The 21,536-nt window shown below is 33.7% G+C and overlaps 1 protein-coding gene and 1 non-coding gene across 2 annotated transcripts; both read left to right on the top strand.

The window, feature by feature from the left end:
- The first annotated feature begins 574 nt into the window (after nt 1-574).
- LOC102610452 (exocyst complex component EXO70A1) lies at nt 575-2,990 on the top strand. Its single transcript, XM_006491985.3, has one exon. The coding sequence runs from the start codon at nt 880-882 to the stop codon at nt 2,905-2,907; it is 2,028 nt and encodes a 675-aa protein (XP_006492048.2). The 5' UTR covers nt 575-879; the 3' UTR covers nt 2,908-2,990.
- Nucleotides 2,991-12,257: 9,267 nt separating this feature from the next.
- Nucleotides 12,258-12,364, top strand: LOC112495965 (small nucleolar RNA R71). The gene has a single exon (XR_003062381.2). It is a non-coding gene; the product is annotated as a small nucleolar RNA R71 (small nucleolar RNA).
- Nucleotides 12,365-21,536: the final 9,172 nt, after the last annotated feature.

The following is a 21,536-nucleotide window of genomic DNA, read 5'->3' as shown; positions in this document are numbered from 1 at the left end:
ATCAATTTATTTTTTACAAGCGACAACAATTAATATTTAATATTATTAGTTTATTACTTATCTCTTTGGAATCTAAAATCTAATATAAAAAAAATAATCCTGTCACTTTTGTGGAGTTTAGAAACCTGACAAAATAAAGGGAAAACCACCAAAATCTTATTCTCTATCGGTGAAATTAACCAATTTTTTTTGTCATATTTTAAAATCCACCAAATCCTCCCTGTTAACCTTTTTAATTCAAATTTAGTGTTAAATTCATTAATTTTGTAATTGTCGGATTTTTTCTATTTACAAAAAGGTGGAATTGCCCACTAAAAATTGTGTATCATGCTGTTTTAAAACAAAAGAAAAGAATTATTAATTTTTTCAAATAAGAGGGAGGACTATTCATTTTCCCTTGTATAAATGATAAAGCCATTGAAAGAGTCTTAATCAATTCAATGATTTTATGAGACTTGGACGGAAACTGAATTAAGGAGGTTTAGTCCCAATCATATGCAGTAAAATTTATTATCTATAGGCAACAGGAAACTGATTCATTGTACTGCTTTCACAAGCAAGATCTCTAGAGTTTTTCTCCCCTACAACTACACCATACAGGTGTACTGCTATAGAATCCCTAAGTGGGTTTCAAGAAATCTTTTTGAGATGGTGGTTTGTTTGTTTGTTTGGTTTCTGTGATGTTTGTTTTGCAAGTGAGGTTTGGTTTGAATATCGTTGTTATATTTCGTTTTCCCTGATTTGGTACGTTTGGTGGAGAAAATTAAATGAGTGATACAAAAGAAACCAACTCTGTACTGAAACTGAAAGGCTAATATAAGAGCCCAAGTGGTAGTTGAATTTAGTTAGGGGAATCTAGATTCTGTTCATATTTCGGCAATGACTGAAGGGGACAGCATTGAGAGTCTTTTAGCTGCTAGGAAGTTATTGAATAGTAGCTTAGACAAATCAAGAGCTGTTGCCTTGGCTCTTGGCAAAACTGGGTCAAGATTGGAGGAGATTAAAGAAAGATTGCCGTCTTCGGAGGCTGCATTTAGATGCTTTTCTATGCAAAAGTGCTCATTTGTTGTTGTAAGGAATCAGATTGACAGTGCCATTGGCCCTGCTGCTGCTGTTTTGAAGGTCTTTGATTCTGTGCAAGAGCTTGAGAAATCACTCATATCAGAGTCGCATTCAGATATTTTTGGTTACCTCGTAGTCTTGAAACAGCTTGAGGAAGCAATGAAATTTCTTGCTGATAATTGCAGGCTTGCAATTCAGTGGTTGGAGGGAATTGCTGAGGCTCTTGAAGGAAATGTAGCTGTCACTGATCGGTACAACTGCAGTGTCAAAAAGTCATTTAGAATTCTGCATGAGTTGCTGGCCTATGAGGCGTCTGCTCGTCTGAATGGAGGGCTTCTATTTGAGGCATTGAACTACCTCGAGAGTGAATTCAATCGGCTTGTGACAGAAAACACCATTCCGTTTGCTTTGGTGGCTTCCTCTTCCTCTCCTGGAAAGCAAGCTTATATTGGTTCATCGCTTATGCCAGTAACTGTTATACAGAAGTTGCAGGTTATAATAGACCGACTAAAAGCTAACGGTCGGCTTGAAATTTGTATATCTGTATATGCTGAAGTCCGGAGTTTGAATATCAGGAAAAGTTTGCAAAAACTTGATTTGGAATATCTGGAGAAATCGGCTAAAGAATTTGATGATGTGCAAGATATAGAGGGACTCATAGGTAATTGGTGTAAGCATTTGGAGTTGGTGGTGAAGCATGTTTTCGAGCCCGAGTGCAAGCTCTGCAGTGATGTTTTTAATAAGATTGGATTAGATATTTGTAATTGTTGCTTTGCGAAGATTGCCATCCAATCCGGAATTCTTTCTTTCCTCCAATTCGGAAAGAATGTTACAGAAAGTAATAAGGATCCTGTCAAACTCTTGAGGCTGTTGGAAATTTTTGCAGCTTTAGACAAAGTGAGAGTAGATTTCAACAGACTGTTTGGAGGAGAAGCCTATGGCGATATCCAAAGTCTGATAAGGGATCTCATAAGAAGAGTTGTTAATGGTGCTTGTGAGATTTTCTTGGAGCTGCCTCTTCAAGTGAAGCTTCAAAGGCAGGTTTCTCCTCCTCCAGATGGGAGTGTTCCAAGGCTTGTACTCTTTGTGACTGACTACTGTAATCAGCTGCTTGGAGACAATTACAGGCCAATATTAACCCAGGTTTTGGTGATCCATCAGAGCTGGAAACAAGCAAAATATGAAGAGGGGCTTCTTACACGCCTGATTTATAGCGTAATTAAGGAAATTGCATTGAATTTGGATGAATGGTCAAATTCCCATCAAGATATCACACTGTCCTACCTTTTCGTGATGAATAATCATTGCCATTTTTGCAACCTGAAAGGCACAAAGCTTGGAGATATGATGGGAGATTCTTGGGTTAAAGCTCATGAGCAGTACAAGAACTACTATGCAGGGCTTTATGTGAGGGAGAGTTGGGGAAAGCTTTTCTCTTTCCTGAGGCAGGATGGCCTAATTGCCTCTCCTAGCAGGAAGGCAAGTAATCGTGAATTGGTGAAGAAGAAACTGAAGGACTTTTATCAGACTTTTGACTACATGGTTAAGAAGCATTCCTGCTGGGTTGTGACTGACAAAAACTCGAGGGAGAAGATATGCCAACTTGTAGTGCAAGCTTTTCTGCCGGTTTATAGAAGTTACTTGCAGAATTATGGAGTTTTAGTTGAAGAAAATGCAAGTGGAGGTAAATATGTGAAATACAGTGCAAATGATTTGGAGAAGATACTGAGCTCTCTGTTTCAACCAAATCTGAGAAAGAATGGCAGCTCCAGGCACTTGCAGTTCATTGGAAAAATAAAAAATGTAGTGACACACCAGTTTCATTTGATGCTTACAGCTTCATGAAATTTCAAATTGTTCTTACTTTATCCCGGTCAATTGCATTAAAGTGGTGATTAATGACAATACTTCTCACCACTTCAATGTCATTTCCATCCCTATAAAACTGATGAAAAAATAGTCTACATTAACAATCATCTTTGTGCAATCTGAATCACTATAATCACAAGAAAATATCTAGAATCATATGTTGGATCATGCAGCAAAAAATTTATGTTTAGTGCAGTACCACGCGAAAGAATCCACTATGATAACCATAACAATCTACCAGTACAACCAAAAATTGCTTCACCTGATTAAAAAACTCATCGTCAAGATGAATATCAAATGAGCTTATGCTGCAGAAGCAATGTTGATAACTCGCAACATTTAGGTTCAGATTGAATCTCTCTCAGTTCATTTCTCTTCAGTGAGACTCATTTCTCTTCAGTGAGGCTCTTTCAACATCTTAGGGCCAATCTTTACACCCAAGTGGTTCCTTAACCCTGCAGCATTTTCAGAACTGTTCTATCAGGTTGAAAGAATCGAACCGATTCTAATGGCTAATTTTAAATTATTAGATGACCCTCAATTGACGCCTCGACCCGAAGTAAACAATCAAAATCCCAAAATTCTTAATTAGTCTTCAAAAAGCATGACCTACAACCTCTGTTTTTTCCACACCACTTGCTTCATAAACACCTTTTATTTGCAAGCAACTAAAACATGTTGAGACCCATATCTGCCCCAGGGTCCTGGTTGAGTGTTTTTGGAACAGTTTTATTCGCCAGTAAACCCAAAATTTCTTCAGATTTGTACACCCATTGAACCATACAATCGACGTTACACAAGCAATCATGCCGGAAACAATAGCAACAACATCTGTGGCCCAGTTCGCTACGTAAAGCATTATTTTTGTTTAGCTGGGTGAGGATTTGTAAATGATTAGTGTTATCGATAATGGCAGATTATCAAAATTTGATTGGACTGTATTGATAGTATCTATAAGGATTGCATTAATGGTCTCAAAATGAGGGGACTCAGCTTCGTAAAACAATGAATTAGATTACTTTCAAGCTTCAAGTAGCATTGTCTTTATTTATTTACGGCAGTTCAAAGTATTATCTTGAAAGAAAGGGTCAAAACTTTTACAAGCGTGATATGCACATCTGACTGTGACATTGATTTTCATAAATGGGTTATTCTTTAACAGAATACACAAAATACTCTGTTATAATCCAAATCAATGACCAAAACATTTTATATTACTACACTCGTAAAACAGAAGAAATAGTTTTATTATAGATAACGAGACCCCTACCACCTATAGGTACTTTTAGGCAAGTTTTTTTAAATTGGATACCTGAATGTCAAGTACGGCACAGAATAATATATCTTCCGGAGCATACAATAAAATTTTCACCACCAAACCTTACCTATGATGTCAGGCAAGTTTGCTCGCAAGTCGCAACTGATAATCACCTTTTCTTCTCCAATTGTAGTATTTTAATTATGGATCTTGGTTCGTGCTTTTCACATGGAGATGTCACTTAGGAAAGAAAATCCCATCGCAACCAAAAAAGCGCTGTAAAAGGTACTTAGTCCGATTGGAGAAATGATCCTCACGGTGCAGGCCACCTACCTAATAAGTAACATACAACGCAATAAAACAATTGCTGTACGGATGAAGAGAGCTATATGCAAAAGCAATATCATGAGTATTAGTGATCTCTTAAAAGCACCCCTCGAAGTTTAATTTATTAAAAATAAAAAAGAGAAAAATTATAGATTAGGAGACATAATGAGTTTTACCCTTACGCATTGCACTAACAAAACATATATCTAACTAAAGTATTATTTCGATAAACCATTAGCATCAAGAGAAATAAATTTTTGAATAGCTAAAGGAGGAACCTACCACCAATTGAACTGATCACAGTGCAAACCAAGACTGCTATGTGCTGTTTATTTTAGTTATTTAATTAACAAAATTTCGTTACTCCGTGAAGGTTAACAAAAATATAATCTCCTTCTCAGCGTACGAAGTACATAAGTAGGAATTCGTATAATAATATAACAAGTCAGCGATCAGGAAGTAACATAGTAAAAGTTAATTGCTTGGATTTGATTCATAATCCACACATGAAAGTATAATCACTTGCCTTAAAAATGAAGATAGAAAAAATAATATGTTGATTTTTTTTTGACAACAAGAATATGTTGATTTAGTATCAAAGAGATCAACATTTTGAGCTTGACGCCACAAAAGGAAATTATGTTGGCATAACAACTGATCACTGTTAGGTTGCATATAGATATAAGATATACAAAATGCAACGATTGAGGATGCATAAGGATTCTGCCCAGTGCTGTAGCAGATACTGCAGCAACCGAGCCAAACATTAGAAAATATTCAAGACCATTAGGAGAGTTTATTCACTCAACTACTCTATTTTCCTATTGGTTTTATTCTTGAGTTTGACGTAATAATTTACTTTGTTGCATGTTATTTATTGCGCTTTTATTTTAATTAGTATAACAGTTTCACTAATTGTTTTATTTTAATTTAGTACAAAATCTGCACTGTTAAGATTACTGTAGCAAATCTGATAACATCAATCCATGTGGAGACGATCTTGAATACTCATCATTTTATTACTTGTTGTATATACTTGCACATTGACACTAATAGCATTTGAATATGTACCCAACAAGGTTTTGGCACCGTTGCCGGGGATTGATTGTTCATTGTGATTTGTGAAATTAGTTTTAACAGTGCCAATTTTTTTTTATTTTAATTTGTTTATTTTGTTGACATATGTAATCTAGCAACCCTTGCATGCGCAAATATAAATCTATTGAATTCCAGTTTGATCCAAAAATTGAAAGAACCGCAACGAGATTTAGAAGAGAGCATTGAGAATTACAAGCTATTGTAGCAATGGATGACTTGCAAGATATCAGAAACTTGAACCCTAGAGAGGAGATACAACCAGTCAATGTACATGAAGGACTGAATGGACAATATGTTCAAAGGCAACCAGTGAATAACAACATTATTCACATGGCGGATGATAGAGATAGAGCCATTCGAGACTATGCAGTGTTGACTCCTCAACCCATACATTCGGGAATAGTTAGACTCGACGTTCAAGCTGACAATTTTAAGCTCAAACTAGTGATGTTTCAGATGCTGCAAACAGTGGGGCAATTCAATGGGCTGCCATATGAAGATCCTCATCTACATCTTCAGTTATTTTTGAAAGTGAGTGACACTTTCATGATTGTGTGATTGAAGTGTTAGTGTTGTTGTTATTACTTGAGGACAAGTAATGATTTAAGTTTAGGGGTGTGATAACTCTATGAAATAAGAGTTATCATGACACTTTTAGACTTAAATCAATAATACTTAGAGAGTAAATAATGTGTTATCATTGCATTTTTATTATATTTTTCATAAACATTCATCTTAGTTTATTCGTAATAAATTTTGTTTGATTTAGAATAATTTGTGTGCTAAATCATATACATAATTGTAGGTGTCCGGAAGCCCAAATTTCAAGGAAGGAATGCTGATGCAATAGGCTTGCAAAAGATGGAAAAGAACGTAGTTACAAAAGAATTGAAACAAATTTAGAACAGTGCAGTTGTTGTAGCAATCCTAAAACAACAGCAGAGAAAATTTTGCGCGTGAGACTTGCAGAATTGCAATATGCCGTTTCCTAATCTAACTTATGCGCGACCTAGGTTTCCGTTTAACCTAATTTTCAACTATAAAAGAAGCACACATCATAAGGAAAAAAGGAGCCGTCACCCAAGGAGAAAAACCACAAAGAAACAAAAGAAAAACAAGATTCAAGAGAGAGATTAAAGGTTGCACAAGAGGAGAAATTGCAAAGATCAATTGGGAGCTCAATCCTTCTTATTCTTCTCTTGTTTTCTATTTATTCATGGGGATGTGTTTCATGGCTGAAAATTTGTTCTTTATTTTTCTTTTGCAAATCATGCACTAAATTTATTTATAGTTGAGTGATAAACAATCTTGATATTGACTGAAAATATGTGTTGTTGCATGTTTGCTGTATCATTTTGTTTTGATAGCATTTATTTTTATTCATTATTTCGGCTAATCACCCATTTAATGATACAAGTTAGGAGAGAGCCACAAAATGGCCTATTTTAGTGGAGCATATCAAAACAATACTTCGTTTTAGATTGAGTTTCCTAAATTGAATTTTACTTGAGTCCCAAAAGGGTCATGTTTAATCTAAGATTAGTGATGAAATAGACATATGGATTCACCTTGTAGAGTAAATAGAACCTAAGCGTATAATGATATATCTTATGTTGGTATAATAATTGATCATTGTTAGGTTGCATATAGATTCAAATGCTATTAGTGTCAATGTGCAAGTTACACAACAAGTAATAAACTGATGAGTATTCAAGATTGTCTCCACAGGGATTGATGTTATCAGATTTGCTACAGCAGTCTCAACAGTGCAGATTTTGTTCTAAATTAAAATAAAACAATTAGTGAAAATATTATACTAATTAAAATAAAAGCGCGATAAATAAAATGCAACAAAGTAAATATTCACGTCAAACTCAATGATAAAACCAATGAGAATTTAGAGTAGTTGAGTGAATAAACTCTCCTAATGGGAAGAATCCTTATGCATCTTCAGCCGTCGCATGTTGGATATCTTATATCTATATGCAACATAACAGTGATCAATTGTTATGCCAACATAAGATATAGCATTATACGCTTAAGTTCTATTTACTCAACAAGGTGAATCCCTATGTCTAGTTCATCACTAATCTTAGATTAAGCATGGCCTTTTTTAGACTCAAGTAAAACTCAATCCAGAAAACCCAATCTAAAACCAAGTGTTGCTTTGATATGTTCCACTAAGATAGGCCTTTTTGTGGCTCTCTCCTAACTTGTATCATTAAATGGGTGATCAGCCGAAATAATGAATAAAAATAAATGCTATCAAAACAAAATGCTACAGCAAACATGTAGCAACACATATTTTCAGTCAATAAACCATCAAGATTGTTTATCACTCAACTACAAATAAATTTAGTTCATGATTTGCAAAAGAAAAATAAAGAACAAAGTTTCAGCCATGAAACGCATCCCCATGAATAAATAGAAAACAAGAAAACAAGAGAAGAATAAAAAGGATTGATCTCCCAATTGATCTCTGCAATTTCTCCTCTTGTGCAGCCCTTAATCTCTCTCTTGAATCTTGTTTTTTTTTTGTTTCTTTGTGGTTTTTCTCCTTGGGTGACAACCCTCTTTATTCCTTATGATGTTTGCTTATTTTATAGCTGAAAATTAGGGTAAACGGAAGCCTAGGGCGCGCATAAGTCAGATTAGGAAACCGCAGATCGCAATTCTGTAAGTATCCCGTGCATAATTTTCTCTGTCGTTGTTCTAGGATTGCTGCAGCAATGGTTGCTACAGCAATGGTTCCTACAGCAACGACAACAGCAACTGTACTGTTCCAGATTTATTTCAATTTTTTTTTGTAGCCAAGTTTTTTTCCATCTTTTACAAGCCTATTGCATCAGCATTCATTCATTGAAATTTAAGCTTTCGGACACCTATAATTATGCATATGATTTAAGCACACAAATTTTTCTAAAACAATGTAATTTATAATAAAATAAAATAAAATAGTTATTCATGCAAAATAAAACTAAAATGCAATAAAAACATGTCATTTACTCTCAAAGTATTATTAATTTAAGTCTAAAAGTGCCATGATAACTCTCATTTCGTAGAGTTATCACATTCCCAAACTTAAATCATTACTTGTCCTTAAGCAATGACAACAACACTACACAATCATGAAACAAATAACTTAGCACTGTCATCAAGTTTGCAAGGATTCTTCCACCCTCAGATCACACCCTTAATCATGCAAAATAGCCATAGCAGTTCAGTTTTAGACTTAGACTTCATTTTGTCCAAAGTGTGTGTGTGTCACTTTGATCAAATTCCAGAGGTGCTACAACATTACACAAAAATTGCATATAATTAAGAGGTAGAACACAAATATATTCACATATGGGGGAGCATAACTCATAAATATACTCAAACTGTGCTACAACAATAATAATTTTTTTTTTTCAGTTAAACCCTTCAATGCTACATTGAGCTTTCATGTTAATGCCTATCACTTGTAATGACAACACCCAATTACTCACTCAAAGTACATGTCAGAGTTGCTGTAGCAACACATCCAGGATGTTATATTTAGGTCTTATCTTTGGACGCCTTTAACTCAAGGCTGAACATGGAGCTCATGAACATACCAGGTTACTCAGTATCCTAGGCAGTGAACCTTTTCATTTTTCATTCTTTCATCACTATATATATATATATATATATATATATATATATAATTGTTGCAGCACTGCCCATAGTTCTTGTTGCCTTTGGACTCAAGTCTGCATATGTGGTGCATACTCAACTCTGGTTACTTAGCAACTTAAACCATTGGAGCAGAATTTATTTCATAACATGCACAGTCCAACAAAAAATTTTCCCCAAACTTAAGATATTTTCTACTCTTTTTTGGTTTTCCTGGCTCTGCCACAACATTCTCACAAAACTCAACCAAAGTCTAAGTGTCGAGACAAAATTTCAACCTTCATCTATAACTATCTCTACTTGGCTTTCTCATAAATTTTGAATTACACTCAATTTATCTTCATTAGGTTTTCAAATCCATACAAAAATATTAGATAATAGAGCTTCACACAACACACAACACAAGCATAAACACATGCACTCAGAAACACAACCCCCCCAAACTTAAGTGGTGCTGTGTCCTCACAAGCACACAAAACAAAACCATATAAACCAGACATGCATACACTAAATAAAAGGACATGCAGAATGAATCAGAAAATTAAAGCTAAATAAAAGAAAAGTTTTGCAGAAAGAAGTAAAATAAACTAGCAGGTAGGGGTATTCACCTGTTACTGGAAGCACTGCTGTAGCATAGGCTGTAAAAGGTCACTTTTTCTTTAATCCACTTCTCAAACACTCCTTATCATAAAATCTGATCAATCCATTTGCTGTTGTAAAAGCAAGAAATGCCTCTGTTGTTTGAGAATCTTCTGTTATATGTCATGCTGTAAGTGATGCTGCATCAATTCCCTTATTTTTTTTACATTTTTTTTGTTTTTTTTTACTTACTGCAATTTAACACAAAGACATAAAAACTTAGATGCACACTTAAAATAACAAAAAGGAAAATTAAATAATTTAAAAACTAAATTTAATGCTTTAAAGACTGAAAACAACTTCTCTTATTGGGTTGCCTCCCAATTAGCGCTTGATTTTAGGTCTTTCAGCCTGATCTTTCTTGTTCACTCAACCCGGATCCTTCAAGAATAGATGCTTCTATAGGCTGTTTACCTTAGTTCCTATGTAGTGCTCCACTTTCGACCCATTAACCTTGAATTCTTGTTGGTCTGGAGTGAGTTCCCTTTGTTGGATTTACTCGTCAATTTTGAAAGGTTGCTTTTCTCTTGACCATGCTATATTAGCTGTTCCATGATCTTCATCATCAAGTTCTTCAAATGTTACAACATTGATTTCTTCCTTACTGCAGCAACTGTGTAATCTCTCTACTACAACAAAGTCCACAACACTGATAAAATTACAATCTTCAATCTCATCGGGACTCTTCATGGCATCCAGCACATTGAATGTAACTTGCTGGTCATTCACCCTCATGGTTAATTCTCCTTTTTGAACATCAATTAAAGTCTTTCCCATGGCTAAGAAAGGTCTCCCTAGAATGATTGACACTTCTTTGTCTAGCACAATGAAATCCACCGGAAAAATAAATTTATCCACCTCACCAATACTTCTTTTATCTTCCCTTCTGAATATACATGAGATCTGTCAACAAGTAGTAAAGTCACTGTTGTTGGTGTACATTCGCCAACTTCCAATTGCTTAAACATTGATAAAGGCATGAGATTGATGCTAGCCCCCAAATCACAAAGTGCTTTGCCACTGTATTTAGTGCTTATGGAGCATGGGATTGTGAAGCTTCCTGGATCCTTCATCTTCTGTGGCATCTTACTCTCTGAAGCATTCGGTTGCACTCTTGTGTTCAACTATTTCAAACTCTCCAAGTATTCTTTTCTTTGTCAAAATATCCTTAAAAAATTTCGTATAATTTGGCATTTGCTCTAAAGCTTCCACAAAAGGGATATTAATATGTAACTGTTTCAGCACTCCCAAGATTTTGTTGAACTGCTTGTCTTGTTTTTGCTTCTGAAACCTTTGAGGAAAATGTGGTGGATGTATAAACTGTTGTGCTGCAATATGTTGTGCAGACTACTTCTTTTTTGCTCTACTCGGTTCTGTTGCTATTGGTGTTGTAATTTCCTCATCACCAGGTGCTGGATCATAACTTTTTACAGATGCTGTAGCAGAACTGTATTGATTTGCATTCTGAAAAATGGAAGACTGTGACTCCTCCTCTACTTGAGTGTCTTCTTGGCATTGGTTGGACTCAATTCTTATTTTTGGTATACCAACTGAACTATAAACCTCCTTTCCAAATCTCAAGTTTATCACTTTGCATTGTTCTTTCCTTTCTCTTCTTGGGTTCTCTGTGTTGTTGGGTGAACTACCCTGAGGTTTGTTGCTTACTGCTGTAGCAAGCTGTCCAATTTGATTTTCCAAGTTTCTCAAAGATGTAGCATGACTCTGAACAACCGCTTCATTCTTCACAATATAATCCTTAATCAAAGATTAAAGGGAGCTAAGTTGATCATTGTTGATGTTTCTTCGCTTTTGATTTTGTTGATAAAATCCAGGTGGTGTAGTAAGTTTGTTATGTCTATTGGGTGCTGCAGCAGTCTGATTCTGATAACTCCATGCAAAGTTCAGGTGTTGTCTCCATCTAGGGTTGTAAGTGTTTGAATATGAATTGTCCTGGTTCTGTTTATTTAAGTTGCCCACATAATTGACTGAAGTTAGATTCCCAAGGCAATTATCAAATAAGTGTCCCTCTCTACAATAAACACAAGAGATCTCGGCAACTTAGTTGACAGTTGCTGGAGCAGTGGTCATAGCTTTCATCATATTTGTTAATGAGGTTACTTGGGCTGACAATGCTGTCAAGGCATCTACGTTATGAACTCATGTTGTTCCTCATGCTGCAGCTTGTCTGGTTGATAGCCACTGATAGTTATTGTTGGTTATTCTCTCTAAAATTTCGTAAGCCTCATTGTAAGACTTAGATAACAAGGCCCCATTTGCTGAAGCGTCCACCATCAATCTAGTGCTTGGGTTGAGACCATTATAGAAAGTTTCCAACTGTATGCAGTAAGGAATACCATGATGAAGACATCTCTTGAGTAACTCCTTAAATCTCTCCAATGCATCACACAAGCTCTCATCTTTAAGTTGATGGAAAGATGTGATCTCGTTCCTCAACTTTGCATTCTTAGTTGTCGGGAAGTATTTCATTAAAAATTTGTCAGTCAAGTCACTCCATGTAGTGATAGAATCTGGTGGTAGAGAATTCAACAATGCTTTTGCTCGATCTCTCAAAGAAAATGAGAAAAATTTGAGCCTTAATGCTTTCTGCGATGCTCCAGCAATCTTAAAAGTGTCACTAACATCCAAAAATAGCTTAAGATGTAGATGAGGATCTTCAGATGACAGCCCATTGAATTTCCCCACTGTTTGCAGCATTTGAAATATCACTGGTTTGAGCTCAAAATTGTTAGCTTGAATGTTGGGTCTAACTATCACTTGATGTATGGCTTGAGGAGTCAACACTGCATAGTCTCGAATGGCTCTATCTCTACCGTCCGCCATGTGAATAATGTTGTTATTCCCTGATTGCCTTTGAACATATTGTCTATTCAGTCCTTTATGTACATGGACTGGTTGTATCTTCTCTCTAGGGTTCAAGTTTCTCATATCCTGCAAGTCATCCATTGCTATAGCAGCTTGTAATTCCCGATGCTCTCTTCTCAATCTCCTTGCAATTCTTTCAATTTCTAGATCAAACTGGAATTCAATAGATTTATATTTGCGCATGCAAGGGTTGATAGATCACCTATGTCAACAAAATAAACAAATTAAAATAAAAAAAATTAGCACTGTTAAAACTAATTTCACAAATCACAATGAATAATCAATCTCCGGCAACGACGCCAAAAACTAGATTCAAATGCTATTAGTGTCAATGTGCAAGTATACATAACAAGTAATAAAGTGATGAGTATTCAGATCGTCTCCACAAGGATTGATGTTATCAGATTTACTACAACAATCTTAACAGTGCAGATTTTGTGCTAAATTTAAATAAAACAATTAGTGAAACTGTTATACTAATTAAAATAAAAGCACAATAAATAAAATGCAACAAAGTAAATATTCACGTCAAACTCAAGAATAAAACCAATAGAAAGTTAGAGTAGTTGAGTGAATAAACTCTCCTAATGGTTTTGACTATTTTCTAATGATTGGCTCGGTTGCTGCAGTATCTGCTACAACACTGGGGAGAATCCTTATGCATTCTCAGCCATCGCATGTTGCATATCTTATATCTATATGCAACCTAACAGTGATCAATTGTTATGCCAACATAAGATATAGCATTATACGCTTAAGTTCTATTTACTCTACAAGATAATCCATATGTCTAGTTCATCACTAATTTTAGATTTAGCATGACCCTTTTGGGACTCAAGTAAAACTCAATCCAGCAAACCCAATCTAAAACCAAGTATTGCTTTGATATGTTCCACTAAGATAGGCCTTTTTGTGGCTCTCTCCTAACTTGTATCATTAAATGGGTGATCAGCCGAAATAATGAATAAAAATAAATGCTATCAAAACAAAATACTACAGCAAACATGTAGTAACACATATTTTCAGTCAATAAACCATCAAGATTGTTTATCACTCAACTACAAATAAATTTAGTTCATGATTTGCAAAAGAAAAATAAAGAACAAAGTTTCAGCCATGAAACGCATCCCCATGAATAAATAGAAAACAAGAAAGCAAGAGAAGAATAAAAAGGACTGAGCTCCCAATCGATCTCTGCAATTTCTCCTCTTGTGCAGCCCTTAATCTCTCTCTTGAATCTTGTTTTTCTTTTGTTTCTTGTGGTTTTTCTCCTTGGGTGTCAACCCTCTTTATTTCTTATGATGTTTGCTTCTTTTATAGCTGAAAATTAGGGTAAACGGAAGCCTAAGGCGTGCATAAGTCAGATTAGGAAACTGCAGATCGCAATTCTGTAAGTATTCCGCTCAGAATTTTCTCTGTCGTTGTTCTAGGATTACTATAGCAATGGTTGCTACAGCAACGACAATAGCAACTGTACTGTTCTAGATTTATTTCAATTTTTTTTATAGCCAAGTTTTTTTTCATCTTTTACAAGCCTATTGCATCAGCATTCATTCTTTGAAATTTGAGTTTTCGGATACCTATAATTATGCATATTATTTAAGCACACAAATTTTTCTAAAACAATGCAATTTATAATAAAATAGTTATTCATGCAAAGTAAAACTAAAATGCAATAAAAACATGTCATTTACTCTCAAAGTATTATTAATTTAAGTTTAAAAGTGCAATGATAACTCTCATTTCATAGAGTTACCAAGTGGCCTAACACCTACAAGTTAAAAAAAAAAGAAAAAAGAAAAAAATCTTAAAGATTGATAAAGATCAAATTCAGGCACATACATACAAGGCTAAAATTCTGTATAACGTAATAAAATTCTTACATTGACAAGTTTCCACAGCAGGAAAGATGACGAAGCTCCAGCTAGTACAGCACCTCATAAGCCACTAACAACATATTAACAGAAATTGAAAATAGCTTTCGAGAAGAAAATAACAATCGTCAGCCAATTCTTATTACCTTTTTACCCAGTAAAATTTTAATTGCTTATTTCATCCCTAGTGTTAAAATAGTAGCGAAAAAAATATACTGCCGAATTGAAAGTGTTACATTTTCACATAAATACACATTCACTCTTCAATATTGTGTGTTTTTTTTTACCGTTTTAACATTAGGGATAAAAATAGGATATTAAAAATTTTCTAAGACGAACTAATTTACTCATATTCCCAAGAAATAAATATCGACAAAGAAAATATTTTACTGACTCTTTCTTTGCCTAAGATGACAGGGAGCGTTCAAACGCCAAATTTTTTGTTGCCCTCAACATCAGGCCTATCCTATTGTAAATTCAAAACAAGTAAATTATATATGGCGATGATGGGCATGAGATAGAGTTTTAATTTTTTTTTTCAGGTACTTTATTTCTGAATTACCTTGACAAATGCGATTACAACGTTGAAGATTCTCATGAAAGCGGCTGCAAACAGTAATGTTTTTGTAAGTACTACATATCTACCAAGCACGTATTTCTGTAAATACCAAATCCATTTTGATTAGTTTAAGATTGTAATGAATTAAATGTACATATATGAGTGTAGCTTGACTGGTCACTCAAGTTTGATCGAGTAATAATAAGGAAAAAAAAAGAATTCGTAAACACCTGGACAAGTACCAAGAAAGGAAATTGAAGTGGAATTCTGTTCAGAGTGATGATGGTCAGTGCAGCCAGCAATGGATTTCCCTTCCATCGAAGAAAGGGATGCTGGAATATTGAGAAGAACAATTAGATGAACTTTAAAACAAATTTGGCGGTTATATACAACATATGCAAAGGCTAGGGACAACACAATTTGAAATTAGTCGGCTAATAATGAATTTATATTTCAACACAAGGAAATTGAAAGAAAAAGTTGCAAGTTTTATAACTGAATTGAGTTCTCATAAATTAAAAGCACTTAAATTTCTGATTTTGGATTTGTATTATGTTCTTCAAACATGTCAAATATACAGAACCAATTGATGCTTATTACATTGATCGAATAAGCAGCTCCAAGTATCCACCGTAAGATAAGGGCGATAACAGTTGGCGGAGATCGAAGCATAACCCCGATAGCCAGACTCAGAAAATTGAGATCAATCAATTAAAGGTTATATAATTTTGCAATAAATTGACAGTCCGTGTCCTAAGAATGCACCCGTCTTCACATGCCAATTAAACTGAAACGTGAAAAATGAACCCATGAGCTTAACTCATAATGAAATGCTAGACTCATGAGTTGGGCAGTCGTCTCGCACTTATATTTTTTGTTTAACTAATTCTTAGCTGATATAGGATTTATTTCCTTAACATCCCAGTCACTTGCGGGCTGATTTTTTGTGCACCTTGTCACGTGGTAGTTAAAGTAGTGTACGCCCACTGGTGCATAAGTTCGACTCTAATGCTATATAACATACTAAAGTCCACATATGCAAAAAAAGATTGTTAAAATTAATTAAGAATTGCCTCAAGTTTATATACTTGGCCTAAGAATCATTCTCAACCAATGTGAAAAAAAGTCCATTAAAAACCATTGTCGCGTATGGGCCATTCTTTTTTCCTTGTCCTTGTCACACGCAAACTAGTCATTTTTCCTTGCCCTAATGTATGATTTATTCTCAACCAAAGTAGGATTCTCCTTGATATCATCCATCACATGCAGACAGATCTTTATTGATTGGCTTTTGTCACGTGAAAAGGTAGAATAAGTTCGTTCGTGCATGTGTTTGGTTTTGATTCTATATAAAAGACCATGAACTTCTATTCAAAAGCTAGGTAATAAGTGAGGGTCGCCTTCAGCTTATGTATTTAATCTAAGATCAACAGTTCCTTTGGTTGGCCGTTTGCTTACCGTCAATGTAGATATTATAGCAACTGCAATTCCCTCTCCCATTCAAAAGTCTCCGGAGGACAATGTGAAGCTGATTTGTTAGCAAAGCAGCTAAAATTTTGAAGCAAGAAATAAGAAAAATATGGGTAGTTCTAGAGGTGGCCAATGGGCTGAAAGGCACGAGGCACGACATGTGTCAGTACAGCACGGCACGGCACGAGCACATTTGGGTAGAGCACGTGGCATGCCACGGCACGCATGTGGGCCGTGTTGGGCTTAGATTTTAGGCACATGGGCCTTAAAAGCCTGGCACGATTAGAGATTGACCAAAACATGGCACACGAAAAAGTACGCAATAAGCACGTTTCATTTTGTAGTGAAAGTAAACTTAAAATTTTATGATTTTATAAATAATTTGAATTTTTTAATATATTTTATTAGCCCAAGTTTTCAAAATTTATTTAATTCTTAGTTTAAAAAAATTGATTTATGTTTATAATTTATCAAATAAATAATTGATATCATAATTTTATAAAATGTGTATTAATATTATCATAAACTATGATATATGACTCTACGTAATTCCAAGTTAACAATTAACTTAACCCTTAAAAAAAAGTTATTATTGTTGTTGTTGTTAAGTACTAAGAAAGAATTCTAATATAGAGTCAAACTTAGTAATTAATATTACATTCTTTTATTATTATTAATTTATTATTATTGAATATGAACTTGAGTTTTAAATTCTTTATTCTATTAAATTTGAATAAAGACACATGGATCCAAAAAAGTATAAAGGCTTGAAAAAAATAAAACAACTTAGCATGTGCTCTTAAAAAAATAAAAAAGGAAAAAAACTTAGTGGGTTTTTTTTCTTAGGCACAGTACGGCACGTGTGGGTATGGCATGAGTGGGCACAGCACATGTGGTGGGCCAGGCCTAAGAAAAAAAAAATTAAGCACGGTACGAGTACAAACACGCATGGGCTTCCTTTGATGGGCCTGAGCCGGCACAACACGGCACGACCCGTTGGCCACCTCTACGTAGTTCTTGACTGATATACCTTGTCTATTTCAACATCCTACAATTCGTTTATGGCAGTCACAAAAATATTTATCATCACAGTGGGCACTATGGACTGTAATATTCATGACAAAGAATTAATGTTATCCAAATAAGCAAGCTGTTAGTTTCTCCGTCACTTAAAATTTACCTTCAATATTTGCACGAACAATGTGGAAGTCAAATCAGCAAGACTTTGTAGTTTGTACTGGAAGCAAAGAAGCTGAAATTATCCCTACAACCTGAAAGAAATTATTTGTCGGTCTAAAGAAACTTTATGTCATTGTATATAATCACATATGTATATGTGGTATGTATGTATATATGTATATATATAGACACACACACATATATATAAAGCAATACTAGTCCAAGCATAGGGACGGGAAAGACGATAGAATGCATATAACTTTTTGATCAAAACATCCACGAAGCTCGTTGAAACAATATTCTTATCCTGGGGTTTTGATGCATAACCATCTTATGGCGCCAAAGGAACTGTTGCTTTATTCAATTGTTTTTGTTTTCTATTGATTATATCTTCATTCTTTCCAATTTTATTGGTTAAATAAAATGAACTTCGTATGGAACATTCGATAGAGTACTTGTTGCTCTCACTTCTATTTACCAAGCCATTTATTTGCGTCAACGGCGACTGGAATGTTTTAACAGAACCTAAATGGACAAAAGAATAAAAAATTTATCAGATAAAGAGTTATTAATTAGCTTGAAAACTAGCCATTCCAAATAAAGCAGGGTAAGTGGCAGCCACATAACCAAGGATCAAAACGAAATAGAAAAAAAAAAAAGAAAAGAGTTTGCGTCTCATCAGCAATAATACTTGGCCACATCAATTTTGTACAAATGGTTATTGTGTTGTTTCTAACATTATTGTATTGGGAATTATTCTATTGTATGCCTACAAATGACATTTTGTACAAATAGGTATGGCTCTGGCATTATCGTATTGTTTCTAACATTATTGTATTAGGAATTATTGTATTTAGTTAATGCCTAAAAATGAACAGGGCTGTTAGCGTATTTTTTAATTACTCGGTCAACATTACTGATAAAATGATCAATAGAGTTCTCATGCTTACTAACTACAACATACATAGATAGATTTGACTACTTGACATGCTAATTTTTCATCTATTCCATGCATTATTTCGTGCAATGAAAAATGTGATTTATAGAAGCTTATGGCACTAACTGGAATCTAGAAGTTAGCTCAAGAGGTAGGGATTGCCTAAAACATATAATTTTAGTCCACTATTCACAATAATGTAGGGTATTTTCCTCAATATCCCCATGAAAGGGTGTAGGCCAACTTGTGGGTTTGGGTTTACCGTTTACTCTCATGCCATATAGAAGTCCATGAGTCTTAACTCGTATACAAAAGCTAGTTACTGAGGGTTGCCCAAATTTTTTATAATTAACTCAAGATTTATTCTTAGCAAATATGGGATATTATCCCTATCACCCTCATATGTGATATTATGGGCTTATGTGTCTAACTTGTACTCAAAAGTGAGTTCAAAAATTAAGGATTGCCTCAAGCTTATATGTGATATTATGGGCTTATGTGTCTAACTTGTACTCAAAAGTGAGTTCAAGAATTAAGGATTGCCTCAAGCTTGCATTATTTGTGCGTGAACCATTCTTTTACGGTGAAATTATAAAATACAACAGAATAAACAAAAAAGGGTGTAAATATAAATTATTTTATTTTATTGTTCTTAACACAGTAAATTATTATTTTAAAATTTTAATAACAAAAGAAATTTAATTGAAAATTAGATGTTCAGAGTTTCGTTTTTCAAGGGTGCAAGTAGACCCGCTTTGAAATTAATTAAAAAAAAATGCAAATGTCAACAAAAATGATTCAATATTAGACATTATTAAAATATTAGAATGAAGCTTACCAGCGTGTTGCAAAGGATTGTATTTGTAAGACAAGCTCGAACTTGAATTCATTTGAAGCAGCATGGTGATTTGCTTCTTTCTTTCTGCTTCACCGCGTAATGTTTGTTAATTTAATTAGATGATCATGATCGTACAAAGAACATGAATATATATAGCCAAAGACTCAAGTTTTTACACATTATGATAGCGTTTACATTTTATATTGGAGTGAGAATCTTAGGATTAGGAGTGTGGAATGGGAGCGGGAGTAAGTTGTTTACTTACACTGGAGTGAGAGTATGAAATTGTCTTGGATTGAGAGTAAATTATTTTAAATTACAGTTTTACCCATATTTAAAGAATTATAATTTTTAATTACAAAATTATTAAAAAATATATTTGAAAAATAAAATATTTATTTTATTATATTTATAAATTAATAATAATTATTAATATTCTTAATTATGTAAATCATAATTTTTATTAATTTTAATTTGAATTATGTAAATAAAAAAGTATTGATTATAGCAACACAAATGAAACATTATCATTGATAATATTGTACAAAATTAATATTTTCTTAAAATAAAATATTTATTATTATTAAATAAATAAATATAATAATATTATATTTTCAAATAAAGATAAAATATAGTAATATTATTAATTTTCTATGAGTATAATAATATTCTTTTTAAGTAATTTTAACTTAGAATCAATGCAAATTATTATTTTTAACTAAATAAAATAATATTATATTTAAATATGTTTAATATTATTATTTAATAAATTTAATTTATAAAATAACAACTAATATTATTTAAATAAATATAATATTATTAAATTTAATTTATAATATTATTAAATTTAATAAACTAAGTATTTTTATTATTATTATTTTTAATAAATGTAATTTATAATATAATATAATAATATTATTTAGATAAATATGATATTATTTATTTTATTTTATTAAATATTATTTATTTTATTTAAATATAAGGATAAAAATGGAAGAGGGGGGAGTGGATTCCCACTTCCACCTCCCCCCATGGGAGTGTGAATCCCACTTTCCACTCCAAAATTAGATGGGGCTCACGGAGTGAGATTCCCACTCTCCTTTACAAATTGTAAGTAAACATTAGAGTGAGAGAAATCCACACTCCTCACTCTCACTCTAAAAAATAAACACTACATATATTGCTTGCTACGCAATGTCAAAGTAGTAGTTGGCTACCTGGGAAATTGAGAATTAAATTAATTTTCTTAATTAGTTCTTAATTTCTTATCATGACACCAGGCTTGTGCTTGTTGTCAAGATTGATGGATTGTGACCGTTAGTGTGGTATGTCATGGTGGCTTACGCTTCTTGTCAAGATCGGTGTCATATTCTCATTACTAACCCTCAATATCTAACTTTGGAGTTAGGTAGAGATCTAAGAAATTAATTTGAACCCACTCTTACTGATACAGGAATATTTTTAAATTTTTAAATTTGAAAATAGGCAGTCAAATTGAGTGAAACTGAAATATGTGGATGAGCTAGTCAATAAATATAGTCAAATCCAAAATTACTCGTCAACTTGCATTAATTAATATTATTACTCTTTTGAAAATTTTATAGAATCAAAATTGGATTTTTTTTTTAAACGTTCAAGAAAGAAAGTTTGAGTCCCCGGATACAAATCTGAGTTTGATTTAAATTCTTGAAGATAAAAAGTACAAATTTGAGTTTGGTTTCATCAATTCGTAAACAGCAAAGATTTTGTCCTCTGAAAATCCAAATCCACCGATAATGGGCAAATTATTGACTTCCAAAGTCCATCTATGCTGGTTTGTTGTTCGAGCAATGTGTAGAGCCGAAGCTATTTGACTATGCAAAAAGAGCTCCCCTTCTTTTAGAAATTAG

Source organism: Citrus sinensis, chromosome 7, assembly GCF_022201045.2.
Source record: "Citrus sinensis cultivar Valencia sweet orange chromosome 7, DVS_A1.0, whole genome shotgun sequence".
Classification (NCBI taxonomy): Eukaryota; Viridiplantae; Streptophyta; class Magnoliopsida; order Sapindales; family Rutaceae; genus Citrus; species Citrus sinensis.
The sequence above is the reverse complement of the archived record's forward strand: the minus strand, read 5'-3'. Positions and strand labels throughout refer to the sequence as shown.

Bases quoted from the DNA above. Each gene is read 5' to 3' on its own strand.
- LOC102610452 (XM_006491985.3), top strand. From the start codon at position 880: ATGACTGAAGGGGACAGCATTGAGAGTCTTTTAGCTGCTAGGAAGTTA.